The 22,995-nt window shown below is 39.3% G+C and overlaps 1 protein-coding gene across 1 annotated transcript in view; it reads left to right on the top strand.

Moving 5' to 3' along the window:
• LAMA2 (laminin subunit alpha 2) overlaps positions 1 to 22,995 on the top strand; it is a 535,204-nt gene that overhangs the window by 377,760 nt on the left and 134,449 nt on the right. The window contains exons 29-35 of the mRNA XM_072996866.2: positions 2,254 to 2,371; positions 4,612 to 4,746; positions 6,946 to 7,070; positions 11,958 to 12,044; positions 13,429 to 13,484; positions 19,936 to 20,078; positions 20,883 to 20,981. Of these exons, the coding sequence (XP_072852967.2) occupies positions 2,254 to 2,371; positions 4,612 to 4,746; positions 6,946 to 7,070; positions 11,958 to 12,044; positions 13,429 to 13,484; positions 19,936 to 20,078; positions 20,883 to 20,981 (763 nt within the window). The remainder of the gene's footprint in view (positions 1 to 2,253; positions 2,372 to 4,611; positions 4,747 to 6,945; positions 7,071 to 11,957; positions 12,045 to 13,428; positions 13,485 to 19,935; positions 20,079 to 20,882; positions 20,982 to 22,995) is intronic.

Below are 22,995 nucleotides of genomic sequence, written 5' to 3'. Positions count from 1 at the left end.
ATTTGGACTGAAAGAAACAAGCAGCTCTAGACTGATGATCTTACAAGATCATTCACTTTATATGAACTGGAAGAAACTATTTGTATTTGCAAAAATGGCAAGGCAGCAGGCCTGCATGGACAGATAAAACATTTTGGCACAATAGCAAAAAAGGTGACTCCTCAGTTTCTCTAATAGAAACTTGACTCTTTTAGGATTCAAAAATTTGGAAAACAGCACATGCAATAGCAATTTTGAAACCTGGTAAAGAATCTACTGCCTTCAAGCTGATCTCACAATGGTGTCATTTTTATGAAATCACTATCCTGGGGAAGAGTACTGCCTCCCATTTTGCTTAACTTCAACACCAATAGTCAACCATTCCTCAAAGTACTGAAAATTTTATTTAAGCTGACACTCTCACATTTGCTGTTCAGTTGGATAGATCTCAAGTGTTAGAACATCCTCCTAACAGGTGCATTAGAAGGACGTGGTGTATATGGAATCAACTTAAACCCAACACTACTAAGGGTGTGATGAGATTCAGAAATAACTTACATTTTGAGTCGCTTCTGGCATGGTCTGGTGCAAGCTATTTCCTGGCAATCACACAGTGTATGGGTAATAGCAATCAGCCTGACCCTGACCTATGCCCAAGCTCGACCTTTTTGATCCAGTGGCAGGGCAGCGCTTTTGGGGCTGGGGCTGAGTGATTCCTGCATTAACAGAAGGGTTGCTTTAAGGATGATTTTTCCCAGCAAAGCTTCAGACAGTTGGAGGACCAGAAAAGTCTTGACCAATTCCAGTCTGGATTCAGGCCACAAAGGGGTGCTGAGATGACTCTGGCTGCAGTGCACGATGCCCTTTTAAGGGAGGCCAACAGGGGCCATTGTACCCTGCTGGTTCTCCTTGATTGTTCAGCGGCTTTTGATACCATCGACCACAATATCCTTCTGGACAGGCTCTCTCAGGGGCCTCTCAGGCATTGGTAAGCTCTCAGATTGACTACTGCATTATTCTTTACATGGGGCTTCCCTTGAGACTGACTCAGAGACTGCAGCAGGTCCAGACTGGTGGCTGGTGTGAGCAAATTTGATCGCATTTTCCCCAGTGCTGGCCACCCTCAACTGATTACCTGTTGTGTCCCAGATATGTTTCATGATTCTGACACTCACATATAAAGCCCTTCACAGTTTGGGACCGCATTACTTGTTCGAGCATCTTTCCCCAGTATCATCTGCCTGATCCACCAGATATCAGGGCAGGCTCCTCCTTGTTGCCACTCCAAGATAATCCCGAAAGTCATCCACTAGAGGTAGGGCCTGTTTGGTAGTGGCACCTACATTATGGAATCAGCTCCCAAAGGAGCTACACCTGGCCCCCTCTCTGTACTCATTTAGAAGGAAGTTAAAAACACTACTATTCAGAGAGGCCTTTCACGTCAACCCCAGTTGAATGCCTTGCCTCCATCTTGCCTCACTCTGAAAATTGATTGTGCCATTGTTTTAAGTTTTAACACTGTATTTTTGCTATTTATGTTGCATTTAGTTCTGTGTAGTTTGTTTTAACTTTCTGTCAGCCACCCAGAATAGTGCTCCAGCATTAATGGAGCAGTATATAAATCAAATAGATAGATAGATAGATAGATAGATAGATAGATAGATAGATAGATAGATAGATACTTACTTACTTACTTACTTACTTACTTACTTACTTACTTACTTACTTACTTACTTACTTACTTGTGCCATCAGATATGATCCTTTCTTCCCATCTAATTGCACCCTCAAACTCAAATATGTGTCTTTCATCTGAGAAACAAGCAGGCATTTCAGAAACTTCAAGTTACCTGGAAGGGTGTCCAGCTATATCATTGTTTTGCCCCCTGATATCTAGGTGTTACATAGGATCGTATGGTAACCAATAAGAAAACCAAAACCAAAATACAAAGCAGGTCTCATCTCAATGAAGAACAGTATTTTTCAAAATGATGTTTTTCAGCTTTCGGGCACCAGTTGGGGCAAAATATCACGCTGAAGAAGAATAAGCAATTATCTTTTACATTAGTACCACTGCTGCAGCTGATAATGAGTGAAATGAAGTCAGAGCTAGTGCTAGCTTTGATCTTCCATTCAGATACACTAAAATACATGTTGTTTTCTTGTGTGGATAATACCATGAGGCTGAGTAAAAGTAGCTTTATGCTGGTACCTGGAAATTAGTGGCAAAAGGTTCCTTTAAGTAATCTTCATTGTTTTTCCCTTCTTCTGTCAGGATTTCTGAAATTTCCATGGAGGTTGCACAGGAAGGAAGTGTATCAGGAAGGACTCCTCGTGCCCAGTTGATTGAGAAATGTGACTGTCCTTTGGGTTATTCTGGCTTATCGTGTGAGGTACGGTGACTCTTCCACTTTTATGTATTCATCTTAACAGTGTTGATGATGGCATTTGAAGACTAACTAGAACTTAATGGTTTCATAGAAACATATAGCAATCTTAGGCTTGGAGGTCCTCTACTCCAGTGGTCCTCAATCATTGGCCCACAGGAATTTTGGACTCCCATTCTCAGTAGCTTATCCAGCACTGGCAACCGAAGGCTAAAATACTAAGAGGGCCAAATGTTGTCAATTGCTGGGCAGTGCGTTTACTCCATTTCTCTACTCAATTCAGGATCTGCAAGGCAGAAAGCAACTATAGCTACCTTGATGAATATTTTTTCAACATTTCATTTCTCAACTGTCTCGCCAATTACATATTTATTTGAGTCCAGCAGCAGCCAGAATGTATAACTTATTCTGTGTTCTTCAGAGGGTCAAATCAGATTAAGCATTTTGCCCATATTTGAAGAATGCTGTTAACTTCAGTTAGGAAAAAATGTCAGTTTGTCCTACCTAGCACCTGCTTTTCCTCACTTCCATACCTTTAATTGCAGCATACTTTGTTTTGACATTAGTCATCGGATGGTAAACAGTGGCATAATTTGCAAGTGTGATTGCTGAGGCAGGCAACTGTAACTTGCCTTTGTTCCACTGTCAAAGGAAAAACATGCTAATAGCAGGGAATATGCAATCCCCTTAATGTTTATTTTGACATGAAAAGAGGAAGCCGTGTATACAAGGAAGCAAAAACAAGCCTGAGAGTATCAGTCTATGGCCGTGATTCCAAACTTGAAGACCCAGATTTATTTGGCTACAATTGCCAAAAGCAGTAACTATTGCGTCTGCTGGATCAGGCTTTGGGGTGTTGTAACCCGGAACCATCTGGGGCACTAAGGAACCTTAACTACCTGTGTCTCCATCTGTTGCCCACAATGGCACTTAGACTCTTGCACAATCACGGTGCTGATTTCTTCACTTCTTACATTATATCACACTCCTCCTTCTCCTTCTCCTCCTCCCCCCATTTTTAAACAAATCATCCTCATCATCACCATCATATCTATTGCACTAGCAGTTTTGGAGCTCGGGGCTTTACTGCCCAATTGGTTAAACTTGAATCATGGGAGAACAACCCAGGCAGGGAAAGAGTAAGGGGATGAATACAGAGTCTCAGTGCATGAAAAGTGTATCAGTTCTATGCCAAACCCACCTCTCTTGTGTTTCCTTTTGCTTGGCAGAGTGGCTGAAGGCAGCATATACATCCTTGGGCTAGGCAGGTTTCTGCAGTTCCAGAAGGGAAAAAAAATGTTTCCTCTAAATTTCTGCACCGTACACCAAAGCCTCAGTTGTCTTACGCTACCTACAGCTCTATCTCTTGATGTTGATAAAGCAAAGTTTGTATCTAGGCTTGCACTCTAGTTGGACATGAAACACATTAGGGAAGGGATAAGGAAGAAAAAGTAAGAGAAGGAGGGTCAGAAGAGGGAGAATTGCTTTTGGGAGGGGGCATCTGACAGCTTTGATAGTAATTTTCTGTATGCTTGCTTATTTTTACTGCTTGGTGAAGAAAATATATGAGACCTGGATACATTTTATTTCAAGGGCTAATGGTCTCAGGACATGGTAGCATTTTTATTATTTTGAATTCTTTATTTTATGGTCTTTAAATTATAAATAATGTAGCCATGAAGACATATTTTGCTGAGTATCACTGAGCATTTGCTTGTTATCTATCAACCAGTGTGTAGGCAGATACTAGCTTGTCATCTCAGAAAAACACACCAAGGACAATGGGAAAACAGAGTACTTCTGCTCACTTTGCACAGTGAGTGGGACAATATGTTTTTTTTTAAAAAAGAGAGGGGAAAAAAGAAAATTGCTTTCCCTTTGCAGGAAATAGAAGGGTGGATACATGATATACAAGGTGGGAGCATCTAAATGAAAGGCTTCTGAAGCTGTAATATGAAATGCCTGCTGCTGTTGTTCTACCCCGGGGATCTGGCAGCAGTGTTTTCAATTAGGATTGCTGCTGTTGCTTATAAAGTGAACTGTGCATTGTTTGTTTTTTAAAAAAGCTTGAGGCTTGCTGTTGAAATGGGAGAGGGCAAACTGCTTGTCAAAACTGGTAGGGATGAAGAGGTGTTTCTAGTCTTCTAATCTTCCTGCCCTGGCCACAATATAATGGAGTTTGTTTTGTTTGTTTGTTTGTTTGTTTTTCTTGATTTTTTAATTTATTATTATTTTATGTTTTGCAGACATGCTCCCTAGGATTTTACAGACTTCCTTCCACATCTGCTGACAGAAGGCCAGGTCGAGCTTTAGATCCTTGTGTTCCATGTCAGTGTCATGGGCACAGTGAGATGTGTGATCCTGAAAGTTCAAAATGTCAGGTACAAAAAACACACTTTTCTTAGTCTTATCTTTATGTAATTCTTTAATATTCTTTGCATGGAATTCATTTGCACAGTGACCAACTAAACATAGTGTTGTTGTTTTTTAAAATGTTTTAATGTTTAGATCTGACTCACTCTTTGTCCCGTCAATATGTTTTGCTTTATATAGACCTGTCCTTGTCCATGAAGACAAAAATAAAATATAAATTAGAAACACATGAATCGTAGAATCAAGAATGGCCACCTTGTCTTGGCACTGGCTTGCTGTATGCTTGCAAACATGTCTTCACATCGGTTTATTATTTGGCACTACAAATAAACTGTTTGATACATGAATTGTAGATAATTTCTTAGGCAAGGGTTCTTAAAAACATTATATCCAGTCCGCACATTTAATTTTTGTGGTTGGCCAGTATGTAGGCTTGACATGGTGCAACAAGGGCACAGATGGGGGGAGGCAACGGGACTCTAAGGTACATGCATGCAAAGAAGAAGCAGTGAAAGTTCAAGAAGTGAAATAACGATTGCCCACTTTAATAGAAGAATCCTACGTACTGGCTAGAGGAAGTATATTTGTGGGAGAGGAAGAAAGGAATTATTGGTTTAAAAGAAATAGCCTAATGACTAGTCATTTTCACTGTATATCCAATGGAAGTGTAATTAAGAATGGGCAAGTTGACTACAGATGATCTAGGAAGTGATCCAAGATCTTCTGGGAAAAGAAACACAGAAGATCTTGGACTTTATTATTATTATTTCTAAGATAAACTGACCTCAGATTCATAACTTCTTAATTCTGCTTTGATTTAGTGTGAAGAAGCCATAGACAAAAATAAAGCAATAGTGGGTAGCCTGTGAGATGTTTAATTTTTCCCACTACCACCACTACATACAAAATCATTTCCACATACCCTTGTCGTTTAGTCGTTGAGTCATGTCCAACTCTTCATGAACCCATGGACCACAGCACACCAGGCCCTCCTGTCTTCCACTGCCTCCTGGAGTTTGGTCAAATTAATGTTGGTAGCTGTGATGACACTGTCCAACCATCTCCTCCTGTGTCATCCCCTTCTCCTCTTGCCTTCACACTTTCCTAACATCAAGGTCTTTTCCAAGGAGTCTTCTCTTCTCATGAGATGACCAAAGTATTGGAGCCTCAGCTTCAGGATCTGTCCTTCTAGTGAGCACTCAGGGTTGATTTCCACACACCCTACTCACCTATTAAATCAATTTCTTTGGTATGCAATGGTGTGATGTCTCCCTATTGTGCTATTTAGAGGCAGAATCAAGAAGCTTTCTAGTCCTTTTTAAAATTTCACCTTTTGATCCAAGCCAGAGAAAGTTTGGGGATCTTCAATATTTTGCATGTTCTTTTGAAGCAGGTTCCTGTGGATTACTGATCCCACCACTCCTCATTTTTTTAACTTGAGAGAGCATTACTAGCACCTATGATATAAATATGATAATTTGTAATTTTAAATACATACAGTGGTGCCTTGCTTGACGAGGATAATTCATTCCGTTCAAATTGTTGTTAAGCGAAATCCTCATCAAGCGAAATGAAAAAGCCCATTGAAATGCATTGAAAATCGGTTCAATGTGTTCTAATGGGCGAAATACCTCAGTGTCCAGCGAAGATCCTCCATAGGGCGGCCATTTCCCAGTGCCTGTAATGTGAGGAATCCATCCTAAAGCACAGTGGGGAGCCATTTTGCACAGTGGGTGGCCGTTTTGAAACCCAACGATCAGCTGTTTTGATGGTCGTTAAGCGAAAAATCGGTTCCCGAAGCAGGGAACTGATCAGCATTAAGCGAAAAAAAGCCCATTCAGTCATCGTTTAGCGACCGCAATAGCAATCGCAAAAAACTAATCATCAAGCGATTTCCTTGTTTAACGAGGTAATAGTCAAGTGAGGCACCACTGTATATATAATTCCATTTTTGTACTTTGGAATATCCTTAGTTTGCTGTGGCAAAACAAACTCTCATTTTGAATTTTTCAAAGGAAAGTGAATTGCAGGTCTTGGGGGGGAAATGGGATAGCCTGATCTGCTGAGTACCTTGTGGTCTGAATAGGAAGTGTCAGTGAAATACAGTAATGACAAACTCACTGCCCTTAAAAAAAACACATGTCCCAGTAGCTGATTCTTTGTTGCAGATTCAAAGCTGTATGTTCTTCTGTGCTTTTGCTCCACAGAATTGCCGTCACAACACTAGTGGTGACCACTGTGAGAAATGTGCGCTTGGCTTCTATGGAATTGTTAGAGGATTTCCTAATGACTGCCGGCCTTGTGCATGCCCTCTCCCTGTTTCAAGCAACAAGTAAGCATGTATTCAATATCTGCCTTCATTTGGGATCCATACCTCCCTTAGGGTCTTTCCAGGTCAGTTTCTATGATTTTAAAATCTACAACATATGGGTCACACTAAATGGTGACCAACCCACTTCTGCTAAATTGTCTTGCTTTCAGTAATTGTTTCTAGGCTAATTAGCTATGCAGAAATTCGTAAAAGGCAGAAAAATGTAATAGTCACTGGATAATGAACAACCATTATAAAAACTATCCTCAGGAGTGAAGCTAGAGCACAGCTCTCAAGTTCAGTGTTGTCACAAGGGACCCATAAAAAGAGTTTGTTCATATTTTATATTGCTATAAAAGCATTACGGTGCTATGCTATGGTCTTTGTAATTTATTGAGTCCTTATTTAATGTTATGTTCATGTGGGGCAAACCATGAACAATCAAATAATGTAAAGAAGACACTATGATGCTTAATCCATTTAACTGTTACATTAATGGCTTTCCCATCTCATCATTCTTTAGCAAATCTGTTTTAAAATTGTATTAATGTAATGCCAAGAGGTCTTTTCAGCGGCTCTCACCACCACCATTTAAAAATCTTGTATATCACTTATCAAACAGACTCGAAGTCTTTAGCAATTCCCAGTCCTTATGGTTTTATCTAAAGATTATGACTATTCTTTCATGCAGCATTCATATTTTAAATTGCATATATTTTATACCTGTTTCTGCCATATTGATCCATATGTTGAAGTGGAAGGAGAAAATTTCATTTTCACCTCCGTGTACACAGAAAATTTGTTGATGGCAAAATTCTTTGTGTGCATCCGAGTTTGTTTGCTGCAACACATTGCCAGACTAAAGTGATTGCACAAAATCTGTAGGATTCCAGATATTGGGCAGGATCCATTTAGGTGGCTCCACTGATGATTTCTTCCAGCAGCAATTCAACACTAAAATAGGAAATAGTTTCTTTCTTCCCTGTAGTCCCCATGCATTTCAAAACCTCCCCTAGTGTGTAGGAGACCTCTCTGCAGCCGGAACTTGAGTGGCAAAGGGGACTAAAAGGAGCAGGGGGAGGGGGGAAATAATATTATGCCAGGAGGTGTCTGTATCTCTGTGATATTGAATATACAGTAAGTTTTTATTAAATAGGCAAGCTAACAAGGGAAGAAACTTTGCCAACTTCTTGATACATAATCTAGTGAAGTTTCTTTGGCCTTGGAACTTTAAGCATGGTTCAGGCTGCTAGGTAAGGGTGAGATCAGATGGGCATTTGTCCAGCTGTTTGGTTTGCTGTGGACATGAGTGGATTAGCTCCTTTTTTTCTGGTGACCAGACAATGCAATTGCTAGAGTGAACCAGCTCATCCACAGAGCATTACTAATCATACCTTTCTCTGTCTCTATCAGGGGCTATTACTTTCTTGGTGTTGCTCCATTTTGGTTCATTTCCAGCATGTGTGATTACTGGAAATGAACCAAAGTGAGCTTCCTACTTTAATTTCCCAGCTGGTGTCAATATTCCCATATCATCAGTATCTTAAATAAAAAAAACCACTTAATGATATGGGGAAACTGGGAAGTTAAATGGGAGGTTAAAAACTTCCTTCCCCTGCTTCTCCATGGATCAATAGAGGGACTGGAAAAAATGTAAGCCAGTTAGGGCAGTGCTGATGTGCAGTACCACTTACAGAAATTTTTTTCAAAAAATTCAAACCAAGCCCTAAGAAGCATTCCACACATCCTTGTTACATTGGAGCACTTTACCTGAATAAAGCTAGTAGTCCCAAATACAACAGTGCCATGAAATTGGTGGCCATATAGCTGCTACAGTATTTAGCAATTGATTCTGTGGGTCTGCCCTAACTGAGACTAGCAATTGGACTTGGGCCCATGGATTTAGAGGCTGAAAGAGTTAAGTGAAAATGACTGTCCCTGACTGGAAATCACTATGCGGCCTTAAGTGAGCCAATATTTCTTAGACCAAACAAGTTCAGCTCACATTTAGAAGTTAATACTACCTTTGCCCTTCAGTGATGGGATTTCTTCAGAGCTGCATGTTTGAGCTATCAGACTCGCAAATAAAGGTAAGAAAAGCTTATGGGCTAGGACATACAGACATCATTTAACACCTTCAAGGGAGCTCCACTTCTGAATGCAAGCTGACTGTCTTGTTTAATTTGATCCTCTCCTTCAACCCACCTTTCTGCACTATGGGGGGAAACAATTATAGCTATTTCAGATGGTTTAAAGGATTACAACTGTATGGGGTGTGGTATTTTTGAACACTGAGGCCAAAATCCTATTGTATAAGTTACACCGGGAAAGGGTTGATGATGTGTTCAGTGAAAAGTTTGATATTTCTTTTGTTTTGGGTTCTTTTGCAAATGCCCGTTTTATTTTTCATGTTTTTGTATAGTGATCCTTTTATATAACAAGAAAGCCTCTTTCAGGTTCTATCATTGGCAGTTTCTCATTCTTGTTTTCAGGCACTTCAGAAGCTCCATAGAATTCTTAAAATCTCTCCCCCCCCCCCAACACACATACCCCCAAACCCAGAAAACCAAGGCAACAGAGAATCAATCAACTCCAAAAATAGGCAACAATACATGAGAAGGAAAAATCATTATCAGACCCACGCAAGCACATTCAATCATCTGTTCTGGCTACACAAGTTTTGTTATTGTACTACATGCTGTAGTTACGAAAACACCTTTCTATTATTTTATTTGTACGATCAACAGATCAGATGTCACCTTTCTATTTCATAAATGTTTTCAAGAAAAAGATAGATTGAACAATGATGTAAATGTATACTTTGTGTTCATCTGCTCAAGCATGTATTATTAGGCAGCATGGTTTTCAAGAGTCTTCCTGTGACTGATTAAGCAAACACAACTCTTAAGTCTTTTTTCTGGAGAAAGGCAGGGTAAAAACATTATATATATATATATTATGTATTAAATTTATACCCGCCCATCTAGACCAAAGTCTACTCTGGGCGGCTAATTATGAATGAATGGATGAATGAATAAGTTATATGCAGCAACACTCTCACTGGTTATTAAGGTGACAAACTATACTAGAGGGAGAGAGAAGACTGATTATCGTTCTTGTGCCAATCAGTGATGGTAGCAGGGGCATATCACTCAGCCATAAAGCAACAATCACTGTCAAGAGAAGCCAGAATATTGTAGGAGGAATTTAAAGCATTCACTCTTCCTCCTTAATTCACTCCACTATCAGAAAGCGGAGTAGAAGGTATATTGTCCTGTTGCAGTTTTTCACCAATGTGAAACAATTCCCAGAAACTTATTTTGTAAAATTCTATTAATATCTATTTGGATGATGAGTAGGCATAACATTACAACCTAAGTTTCTAAATCAAAGTGGATGGACTTGGGGGTAGAGGGTGAGTGGCATTGTGTTCACATTCTCATAGGGGCTTTTTTCAGGCCTTTTGTAAATGTGCTGATTTTAAATGTTGTAATAATCAAATACCAAAATGCTTTTCTGTTTATATACTTTGGAAAGAAAGTAGGCATTTGCTAAAAATTCATGCACTGACTTCCTACGCATATACATCCTTTCATACAGATTATAATAAATACAGTACTAATTACATGCTAACAAATTGATTTGAACGTATGGTGACCCTTTTAGCATTTCCTGTGTATAGAATACTGAAAAGTAGCTTGCTATTTCCTTCTTCTTGGGGGTGCTCTGGGACCATTTGTCTTGTCAAAGCCACATTCGTTGGCTCTTCTCCTATAAGACATGTTGGGGGAATCACATGCCTGGCCTCTAGTTTTGCAGCAAGGGGCTTCAGCTCATTGAGTTACCATCCAGCCCATGTCCAAACTATAGCTGGACACAAGTGTCCTTTCAAAATTCTCTGCCTTGTTAATGGATAGAATAATGGGAGGATTTCAGTGAATTACTTCAGGTGAAGGATAAATTCTCCAACAGTTTCTTTTAACTCTAGGGGGAAAAGGTGGATTTATTATTGTACCATAATTTGCTCTCTAATTCACATCCATCACCCAAATTATTTCTCAATGAAAGAAGGTTCTTTTCTCTCTCTCTCTCTCTCTCTCTCTCTCTCTCTCTCTCTCTCTCTCTCTCTCTCTCTCACACACACACACACACACACACACACTCTCTCTCTCTCTCTCTCTCTCTCTCACACACACACACACACACACACACACACACACACACACACACACACACACACACACACACACACACACAGACACACACACACGATGCTTTTGGTTTTCTTTTGGTGACATAGCTGGATACAACTGGGCAAATTAGCCAAGGGTGTTTCATTTACCTTTCTTCCTCCTACATATCACTTGATCACTGTGCAGCTTCTTTGGAGACCGCGCTCCCCGATCTATTAAAAGCCTTAGGGCAAGAGTGGAATTCTGACATCTTCCCCTGGGCTTTAATTGAAAGATAGGGAACTGGGGAGAGGGCTGTCACACAGTTGATTGGGTTATAGAATACAAGAAATGTTCAGCAGAGCATTTTTATAAAGGATGTATGGGAGTATCAAGAAAGAAATCAGACAATTATGCCACCAGGCCTCATTTTATAATACAGTTTAGTCTTCTCTCTGTCTGTCTGTCTGTCTCTCTCTCTCTCTCTCTCTCTCTCTCACACACACACACACACACACACACACACACACACACACATACACACACACACACACACACACACCAGTTGGGAGGAAATGGTAACCAAAATTGTAATGCAACATAGTTGTTATCAGTCTGTGATGCATTATTCCCCCTGCCTCAACAGAGATTTGATGCCTACAGATGAGAAAATAGTGTGATTCAATGAATGAATGAATGTTTTAATTTCTAATTAAATTTTATTTTTGTTTTCAAGCTTCAGTCCATCATGTGTTACTGAAGGAGTCAATGATTACCGATGTACTGCTTGCCCACCTGGATATGAAGGACAGTACTGTGAAAGGTAAGGAAAGTTACACATAGGATCATAACTAAAAGAATAAATGAAGAATAACAAAAACAAAAAGATCATAAAGTCACAATTAAGGACATACATTAGGAACCAAGAATTGGTCCAATCAGAAAAGACCAAATCTATAAAATTATATGAACTGTGATCAGATTCCGAGTGATATTCACACAAGGTTTATGCTACTTGATGCAACTAATTGACAAAGTGTCAGTTATGAACTCACATATGTAACTGAGATATGTCCTGACATTTTATCAATTATCCAGGACAGGTTATGCAAATTTTATGCAAACATCAATAGGATTCTGGCCTATTTGGTACATGACATATGTATCAGATCTGCAGCCTTTTAAATTTGTGACTTGTTTGCTTCTGGATATTCTCTTTTTTTTTATTTGTTTAATAAAGCTAATACTGTATTACAAGAAAAGGGGACAGTCATCAGTGATTTTATCCAAATGAAGCCAAACCATGAGTCAAGCTAAATGGTGCAAAAGGTACATCTTTATAGAAAGTGAAAGTTGGTTTATTCTTCCACCAATGGAAATCCAGCAGATGTTCTGGCCTTATCAATCAGTCTTGCCAAGAAGAAGACCATGTTTAACTTTCTGATTATGACCATTCAGAAAACAAACCTCAAACTACTAAAGGTGTTAAGTGAAAAAAAAAAGTTTATGTCACAGAGCCATCTTGCAGTGTTTGAAGAATTCCTGCTTCTAATGACTTGTTATCTGTTTTGTTTTGTTTTGTTTGATTCTTAGAACTTATTATTTATTTATTTATAATATTTGCATCCCACCTTTCTCTTTGAAAGGGACCCTAGGCAGCTTACAGCATTGAAAAAAAATGTCTAAAGTTGAAAACAATGAGTGCACAATGGTGGTTAATACCATTAAAACACAATATTTAAAGCTAAGAACAATGAAGCATCTTACATCATTAAATGCAATATTAAAGCTAAGAACACTAAATTTCTCAGTACTTGGGGAAGTAGGGAACAATTGACATGATAGTTTGTAATAATTATAGATCTGACTTCTTCCAAGGAATAATCAAATGTGGTCTGAAATATGGAACAGGCAGAGGAATTCTTTTAAAAAGCATATTACAGGCACTGCAGCAGTCAGTTCAGGGCAGAAAAGTACAAAGCTATGCCCTCAAACTAGAATGAAATTCGAGCATGGAAAATATGTAAAAGAAAAATCCTATGAAGATGTATGAAATTTAGAAAGGCATGTTAGCTTATATCACCCATCAATTCTGACTTTTACAGACTTCCCCCTCTACCCCCAAAAACTGCCACTGAAATTAGAAAACCATTTACACTCATAGTCTTTATGTGTAACTATTTCCATTATTATTTTTCAACCTATAGGTGTTCTCCTGGATACACTGGGACTCCAAACATCCCTGGTGGATCTTGTCAAGAATGTGAGTGTCATCCACATGGTTCACTGCCTGTTCCCTGTGATCCTGTCACTGGACAATGCAAATGCAAACCTGGATCTACTGGCTGGAAGTGTGCAGGATGTGAACCCCGGCATGCTCGTGAAGGCATAGCATGTGTTTGTATGTATATTAACAATACTTCTATAACATAGTTTTTGATTATTCATTTTGTTTTCCAGAGGTGTCTTAATGAGGATCAGCATCCGATCCATAGGAGACATAGGCAATGTTTCTTGCAGAAACAGAAAACTCTACATTCTCTCCTCCACGGCTGCCCCACATATCCCAAATGTCATAAAGTGTTTTTGAAAAGCCACTGAATGGAATAGCTGTGGAATAGAGTGAAAAGGATGAGATCCCGGAAATCAAACTCACCTTCAGTGAGCAAAATGGTCCATCTAGTTCTGTGTGTCTTACTGTCCTTGGCAGCAGTTCCACATAATTTTCAAAGGGATGAGTTTTCTGGGACTGCAAAGAACTGAGTCTTGTTCTTTCGTATGTGAATTAATGTGCTAAACTACCATGTTATGACCTCTCCTGATCTTCGAAATATAGAAGAAAGTGAATCTAAGCAAAAAGCAAAGGATCCTTTTCTTTTCAGTTTCTGTTGTAATTTTACAAATTAATAATTTTAGGTAATATTGAACAAAGAACTCTGTTTTCTTGTTTTAAAAAAGTGTTTAGTTATTGACATACTTCTTTTTCCTCCCCCCCCCATCCTTAGGAAACCCTTCATCATGCTGGTTCCCACATTTTTCATAAGACCCAGAGTCTGATGAAGTACTGTGGGATCATTTTGTAAAGTTATATACATGTTTAGCATCAATGGTGACAAATTTCCTTTTTTTATTAGATTCACTCCTCCTTTATTATAACTTGGTTCTTGTTACTGGAGATTTGATAATGAATTTCTGTTTTCTCTCCTCAACACAAAACAAATTTCTTTTTCAAATGATAATTAGAACGTACATGGCAAAACCTGTTCCCAGATAATCAGTTACCCATTGCACGAAAAACAGTCATGACTCAGATGTAATTCTGTTACTTCGCAAAAAGAACACCATTATGTCTCTGTTCCAATCACACAGAAAGCTAGTGGGAATCTATTTTAGAACAGAAGTGGAAAAGGTTTGGCCCTCCAGATGTTCTGGCTTGCAATACGGAGGAATGCCAGTCAGCATATGACCAATGGTAAAGGATACTTAGAACTCCAGAATGAAATGTTATAACATTCTCTCAACAAAGCATATATTAGTTATTCTGGATTTGGGTGTATCATAAACATATAATATGCTTAGATCCAGAAAATCGAATTTATACATTTTTAAAAACATGAATCAGTTTCATTGTAAGTAGTTATGGCTGCTTTTGAAGGGTAATACCATGATTTCCACTGTTATGTTTATGTATTGCTTTCACTATTGAAAGGTAAGTAAAACTGTAGTTTCTAAGAGATAGATTAAAGATGGGAAGAAACTGGTGATGCAATTTAGCCAGTCCATTGTTCTGCTCTTTAACCCCATTCCTGCCTGGGTGACTTATGCTCTCAGATGGAATGTAGCAGTAAATTACAGAAGAAAGAACTTTCTGAAGGAATGCCCTTCTTCTACATTTGAGGGTTTTGGATTGAGGTCTAGAGAACACTTGTTCTTAAAACTGGACCGATAAATTGGATTGGTATCTGGAAAAACAAATATTATAGAATTTGATCAGGTTTGCAAACAGTTTTATAAATACATCCTTTGTTTTTACATGGATGCTTTCTTGTGAAACATTTTACTTTTAAGGTAAATTTGAAGTGGGTTCCATTTGTGTTGCAAGAGGAATGTATGATAAAAGCATGGAATGTGTCCAGTTCACCTCTCCTGCCAAATAAATTGCTTCTGTTGCTGGAAGAGAGAGGAGGCAATTCCCCCTTTCCCCCTGCGTGCCTATAAAATCTGCCCCTAAGAGTTTGGAAATATACCGGGCAGATTTGTGTTGTGGAATCTGTCTGCAAAGGGGAAAGAGGAGGAAAATGTTTAATTGTCCTCTCACACCATATTGGATTTCATCCACAGTGCTTTTCACTAACTCTTTGCTAAGACACTGCATGAGTTTTGGCTTTCTTGTGTGCCCAGCCTTAATAATCTGGAAATGATGCTGCATTTATTATATTTAACACAAATTCATACTGGGGATTCCAGAGACCAGACATGGAAATACTAAATGATGATACATTTTATGATTATCATATTTAAACATTTTCTGTTGCTCCAGTAAATTCCAGCCTATGCATCTGAGTAACATCACACTGTCTTAAAACAAACTAAAACTAAATGTTGACACTTGCTGCATCAACCTCTTTCAACCTAATTTTCAGGAAAGAGGTATTAATTCATGCTAAATACTCTCAGCTCAATGGCAACAGTTGTTTGTTATTTTGAAGTATTTTCATGTCTTTATAAGTGAGCTTTCCCCCCTGCTAACATGCAGAATTAAGTTGGTTTTTATTTGCATCCTATTTTGCAATATTTATTTACAACTGTTTCAAGGTTAACAATAAAAGTCTTGGCTAAAGGGAAACTATCAGTGTGCTATCTATTGGTTAAGCACAACACAGTATTTCTTTTTTTTTAAATGTAGCTCTTTCAGAGAAAATGGTATTTTGCTGTTTATTTGATTTACAGTTCCTGAATGCCTGTCTGACAGATCTGTGTGACTCCTTGACCAACTAGAATATATGTGTTGGTATATAAAACACACAGCTCTGTGCTAAACCCGTTATGTTATTTATGGAAATGTGCTTTTGCTTTGTGTTCCGTACACAAGCACACAAATGAGAAGATTAGGACCGCTAATAGGTTTTTCTGACATGCATGCGTAAAGGAGAAAATATTGCCCCCTTACCAGAGCAATTACAGTGCACTTGAGTTCAGGCAACAAATTAGTGGGAGGACTGTATGGAGGAGAAGGCAAGAGAAATTTAGTGAGCAAGGAAGTGACTGAAAATAACATCTCAGTGCTTCCTTGTACAACTTGACAATCCCCTTCTCAGTGCACTAAATCAATTTGTCTCCTATGCAATGATTTGCTTTGCTGTTATTTCTATGTCGGCAGATAAAATGTAGTTTTAGCTGCATGCTGACTGAAATAGCATCATACCTGATTTTATAATGAGAAAAGTTTCCCGTGAATTTAACTGACTATATCCCAAAGGAGGATTATAATTATGTGCCATCAAATCAATTCTGACCTCTGATGACCCATTCCAAGGTTTTTTTTAGGTACAGTAGTTGGTTTACTATTTCCTTTTTATGGAGGCGTCCTGAGACTGTGCAGCTTGCTCAAGGCTACATAGGCTGACTTTTCTCCTGGGATGCACAGTGGTGGATCAAATTCCCAGCATCTGGTTCACAGCCAGGTACCTAACCCATGGAGCTATTTAGCCAGACTACCCCAAAGAATAATCAGAGAGGATAGAAAATTGCATTAGAGGTAGGGAAGCAGGCTTCTGCACATTCATGTTTGTTGGACAAGGGGCCATATGTGCCAATGAATATTGCATATATAGTTCAACAGCTTGATCCAGCAAACAGAATGGTATCTGCATAACCATGTCACCTAATGGCACTTGCTCCAGTCAGGTGTTGTGGAAGTGGAGAGAAAGCACCAGATTTAGCTCCCTCCTCCACTTCTTCCTTCTTACCAACCTTGCTATGACTGGTATGATCACAGCCTCAACTGTGGTGTCTGGTCTGTCTGCAGAGCAGTGTACCAGCTGTCTTAGCACTCAAAACTGTGGTAGAGGTCACAATTCCTTCCCATCAGAGAGCTGATAGGAGAGAACCCTATTGAAACCAACAAAGTGGTTATTTTAGTACACTTCCCTTAGAGGTTGAATGTTGCTTTAGTTTTGCAGTGGCATCGCGAGGGAGGAGGATGGGAACAAAATGCTGTCTACAGTTGAATATGGCTCCCCTTCCATTAGCCATTCTGACTTACTAGTCCTGATGGACTAGTCTTGATTGACAGCAAACCTGATTGTTGTATACCAGGGTTGCCCCAAGACATTCTGATGCCTGGAGTAAAAAACAGAGCTACAGAAGTTGCTCAAGCTGTCAGTTGAATTGTACTACAACACTGGTGGTAAGACAACATCTTCTGTCCTTTGCCAGGTAGGAGCAGGCTAGCTTAGTGGCTTCAGGGCATTCTGCCTGGAACATATGGAGGCAACAATAGCAAATGATCATTGTTTTACCCAGAGGTAAAAGATGAGGGGAAAGTTCCATACCCAGGTGTGCCCTTTCCAAAGGACAGCCCTTCTCTGTCCAACCTGAGCTCAGAGACTGCAGCTTGTGACCACACTCTCAAACAGAATTGGGATGCAGTACAAGAATTGCACTTCATTATAATAATGAAGATTTCTAAATGGATATGCAATAAATCAGTGAAATATATGGAAACAACCCAATACAATGAAATGAATACACAATTAGTGTATAGCCTACATATATCTTCCTTAGAAATCTGCCTTGCTATGTGTTATGTTACCCACCCACCACCAAATGTGGAAGTGCGTGGAAACCTTTTGAATGGAATAGAGATGGGAAGGAATATACGAAAGAGAGAAAACTCAAGATTTTCCAACAAGACAGAGAGGGAAAGGTTGTAGCTTGAGTGAAGTTTGTCTGAAAATAGCTTAGTGGAACTGTGAGAAAGGTGAGGAAAGAGGGGAACACATACCAGCTAGTACTTGCTCACAGGTAACGTAAAGGATGAGGAGTAAATGTTCAGGGGCTAGGTTTAGCTTTACCAAAATACAGGGAAGTAACAGAGAGAAAAGTGCTTTGGGTATATGTAGTTACTAGTCTAGAAATGAGAGTTTGCTGTCTTTAGGATGTTGGAGCCATAGCGATACACCAACTCAGTGCCAAAGCTCAGCTATGAATTAAGATTTGGAGTAAAATTATGCTGGATCAATCAAGATCTCAGTGTTGCATCTTTTTTTGAAAAATGTATTCTTGTTGAAATGATTCCTAAGTACTTTTGCGTGTGACCACACTGGCCCTTTTGGTGCAGGCTGCTGCAGTCTACATAGGGTCACTTAAAGTCAGGGGAGGAGTGATACACCATTTGGCATGATTCTCACATCCAAATGGTAAACCTCTTCCCCTCTGGCATCCTCAAGGTTCCCAAGCTTACTGGGCAGTGGCTGGAAGCATCTTTCATCCTGATCTCTCCTTATTCTCTCCTGAGAACTTTGTACTAAGCTCCTGGGTCAGCAGAAGAGGACTTGTTCCATGTGGGACTTTAACTTGGAGTGAACTGCTGAATAGCTCAGTGGTTTAGGTATCAAACGTTGGGAGCTTGATTACTCACTGTGCCTCTTTCACAAGGGCTCGACTTGATGATCCATACGGTCCCTTCTAGCTCACTTCTATGATGATTATGATTTCTCTTGCACATTTTCAATGTTAAATTGATGTGGTGGGTGATGTGGTGAGTTTTTACTCGACAATAGTTGTCGCAAAGATCAGATCAGTTTGACTTTCAGTAAACAGATCTGTCAGGTCCAAGGAAGTTCCCTCTTGGAGATGCAGGGGGATGGGGTTATTGGTGAGAACACCCCACATACCTTTTGCAAATAGGGAATTTGTGGATTTCTTTTGCAATTGAAGGGGTGAAGGGTTGGGCTGTATTTAGTGTCAGATTTCAGCCTGGTTTGATCTGTGTTTACTTAAAAGTAAGTCTCACTCACTTGCATGGTCTTGTTTTAGCAGTCTCAGAGCAAGATATTTAGTCTGTGCCTAATGGCCTGGAAATGGTCTAAACTAGAGTGCACCAAGCTGCTCAAAAAGGTGTAGGTTGGGGGGGGGGGGTTTGACACAACTCCGGGAGGCAGTGGAAGATAGGAGGACCTGGCGTGCTCTGGTCCATGGGGTCATGAAGAGTCAGACATGACTAAACGAGGGCTTTCTGGGGAGAAATTGGACCACTCCAGTGAGTACGTTATGTGGTTGCCAGAAAAAAAAGAATGACCTAATTCACCATTGCAGTGCACCGAACAGTGGAACAAAGGCCCATTTAAACAAACTTGCATCCATTTTCTTCTGCCTTCTCATCCTATCTATATTAGATGTTAAATTCTCCTAGACTATGCTTATTGGTCGACTTGTTTGTTGCAAGCATGTAGTGACCTTCTATAGAAGGTGTATTTTATCTAACATTGTCCCACATTGCCAATAATTAGATGCCCGTTTATCCCATCTGCTGCTCACATCTTTGTTTTTCTGGCTTCTATTGTGCCATACTTTTTAAGGCACCAAGTTCTTGGAATTTAGTGGCCTTATAGTTTGAGGGGGGATTATATGCATTGGACAATATTTCTGCATCGAAATGATGAAGCCCATCTGCCTCAAATATAAATATTCTTTACTGTACTTTTCCACAGTTTGCGATGATGAGTGCACTGGAGTCCTTCTCCGTGATTTGGATCAATTAAACCAGATGGCTTTGAGTGTCAATCTCAGTGGCCCGCTTCATCCACCATATAAAATGCTTTATTCTTTTGAAAATACAACCAAAGAGTTGAAGGTACAGTAAAAACTATTACCAGCTTTGGATTTTGCATGCTGATGCACAGACCAACACACATATTTTCATCAGCAGGTGTTATTGTGTTTAAATTTGAGGGGGGAAAGATGAATGAATGGTTTAATTACTTCAACAATGCTGCAGTGGCTAAACAGTTACTGCAGTTAATTATTGGGAAGGATAATAAGCAAACTATGCAGTAGTAATTAATGTTTATTCTCTTGGTCAGAAGGAAGTGAATTGTAAAAATAAGTGTTGTGAAGTGTGTACATTAATGCAATGATCATAAAACTTGGTAAAACAAAACAGGCACTGCATACATTCGGAACTGTTATACTCAACCATGTATACACACTTTGTCCTCCTACACAGAACTGTTTAAATAAACAGCTTCTGATGTGTCTGTAGTGACAATAATTGAGGTCAATAGGGAAGTTCCATGGAGCAGTGTAAGAAAACTATAATGTTTCCCTTAATTACCCTGTTTGCCTGAAAATAAGACCTAACCTGAAAATGAGCCCTAGTAAGATTTTTCAGGATGCTCATAATATAAGCCCTATCCAAAAATAAGTCCCAATTAAGTAAAACTCCACCCTCTACCATTGTGCAGCAACCAGAAGAAGATAACATGACTGTATTTGAATAAATGTAGATTGTTGTGCATGAAAAAAAATAATAAAACATCCCTTGAAAATAAGCTGTAATGCATTTTTGGAGCAAAAATTAATATGAGACCCTGTCTTATTTTCGGGGAAACATGGTATTTCTGAATCTATAATGTAAAATGTTTATCTTTTTTTTAAGCATTTACTAGCACCCCAACAAGCACCAGAAAGACGCCTTCGATTGGCTCAGAAGAATTTGGATGCTCTCGTGACAGAGATGGATGAGCTTTTGACAAGGGTAAGCCCAGGAGGTGAATGGGTAGACATTGGAATTCAGTTTAAAGAACAATTTCAGGACCTATTTTTATTTTACTAGTATGAATGGTCAGCACTTCCCTAAGACTCCAAACCTGCTATTCTGGTAATGTCTGTATAGAGGAAGCCAAGCAGAATGAGTTGAAATCATGTGGAATATGTTGTATACCATGGCTCTGATGCCAGTGGCACAGTCTGTTCTATTTTAGTCTGAACTTTTCAGAAGTTATCCAAGGTGATAAACTCTAACCCAAAATAGGTTCAGCATCATTGTTAGGTTCTTTAAAGTTCAGACTAAAACATATTCATTATCCCACTGACATCAGAACTACCAGCCTCCACTGCATGTCACCATACCACCCTGAACATACCAGGCCTTGTCTGATTTCAGATGCCAAGCAATGTCAAACCTGGTTAGCACTTGGATGGAATATTACTCAGTAAATATGAGGAACTCCTAAGTAGGGATAAGAAAGACTGCTGCTTGAAGGCCTGGAGAGATGCTCTTAGTCAGAGTTGAAAATGCTGGTTCATATGGACCACTGCTCTGCACACTAGGTAGCTTCTTACAGTCCTTTAAAAATGTGGATACACCCCCATTTTAATGTAATCTGTGCAGCAATGTAACATAATAATCTGGTGATATTAGAGCGGGCCATTAAAGAGAGAATTTTTAAATATTAGATTATAGATTGAAGAATTAAAAATGAATCTTTATTTGATGGATGTTGTAGGTTTTTCAGGCTGTTTTGGCCATGCTCTGGAGGTTTTTCTTCCTAACATTTCACCAGTCTCTGCGGCTGGCATCTTCAGAGGACAAGAGTTAGAACTTTGTGTTCTGGTGTAGTGTGTGGGATAGTTGAGTATTTGTAGCTGTGGGATCAGCTTTTTGTCCTTTTCAGGACAGAAGAAGGACTAGCCACCCGGAGACTCTTGCAGAGTGCGGGCAGCATACAAGTCAAATAAATAATTAAATAAATAAATAAAGCTCAACAAAGTCTGGTTCCCAGCACTGAAAAATACAGCCTGCAAAAAGGTCAACAAACTCTACCCAGCCACAAGGACCGGTGATCACTGCACACAAAAGACTAGCTAAAAATACCCATTAATCACAGTGACAGATCATCTCCCCCCCCCTTATCACAACAATGCACTAAAAACAAAAAACACCCTGATCACCATAATCTGCTGGCAAAACATTAGGAAGAAAAACCTCCAGAACACGGCCAAACAGCCCGAAACACCTACAACATCCACCAGATCCTGGCCGTGAAAGCCTCTAAGAATACAAATCCTTTACGTATTTGTTAATTGTATCAAATTTTCATCTGGGTACCAGCAATATAAGAATATAATAGAAAACAACATCTGAGTATGCTTTCCTTAAAAAAACACGTTTAGATAAAAGCACATCTTAAACGGACCTCGAGTCCTTGCTGCTTTTGAGCCAAAGGAAAGAAAAGGAAAATGTCTTTTAGACCATATTCTCCACTGTTGAACTTAAGCATCTTATTACTAATAACAAAACAAGACAAAACAAAATAAAAAAAATTAAAATACTTGGAGGCTTGCAAACGTCTAAGTTATAATTATGTGGATGAAATCAACCGAAAATAAGAACAGCTAAGTGTCAAATTTTCTCAACATGCTATGCCTCCTTTTCTCTAAATAAATACATGTTTTTCTCTCAACACTTGAAGACTTCTGTTCTCATAAAAGTGTAAAGAATCCAGTGAAATTAAGTTGTCCACCTTTTCCAAATTAGGCTGCAACTGCAGTGGTAACTTGCTTCGCAGCCTATTGTACACTTCTGTTCAGATAAGATGATCACATGAAGACCGCTGATTGTTTTGTTGCCAGTATCCACACTGGCCCCTCTATCAAATGCAGGTTGATCCATGCCACAGGCCAAAGCCCCTCTTCTTTTGATCTGGCCTCTGTTGATTCTCGGCTCTCCTTTTTTGTTGTTGTGAAGCCAGTGGACTGTTTAAAATGTT

The sequence above is a fragment of the Pogona vitticeps genome, chromosome 1 (genome assembly GCF_051106095.1).
Source record: "Pogona vitticeps strain Pit_001003342236 chromosome 1, PviZW2.1, whole genome shotgun sequence".
In the NCBI taxonomy this organism is placed as follows: domain Eukaryota; kingdom Metazoa; phylum Chordata; class Lepidosauria; order Squamata; family Agamidae; genus Pogona; species Pogona vitticeps.
Note: the sequence above shows the minus strand (reverse complement) of the source record. Positions and strands in the feature narration are given on the sequence as shown.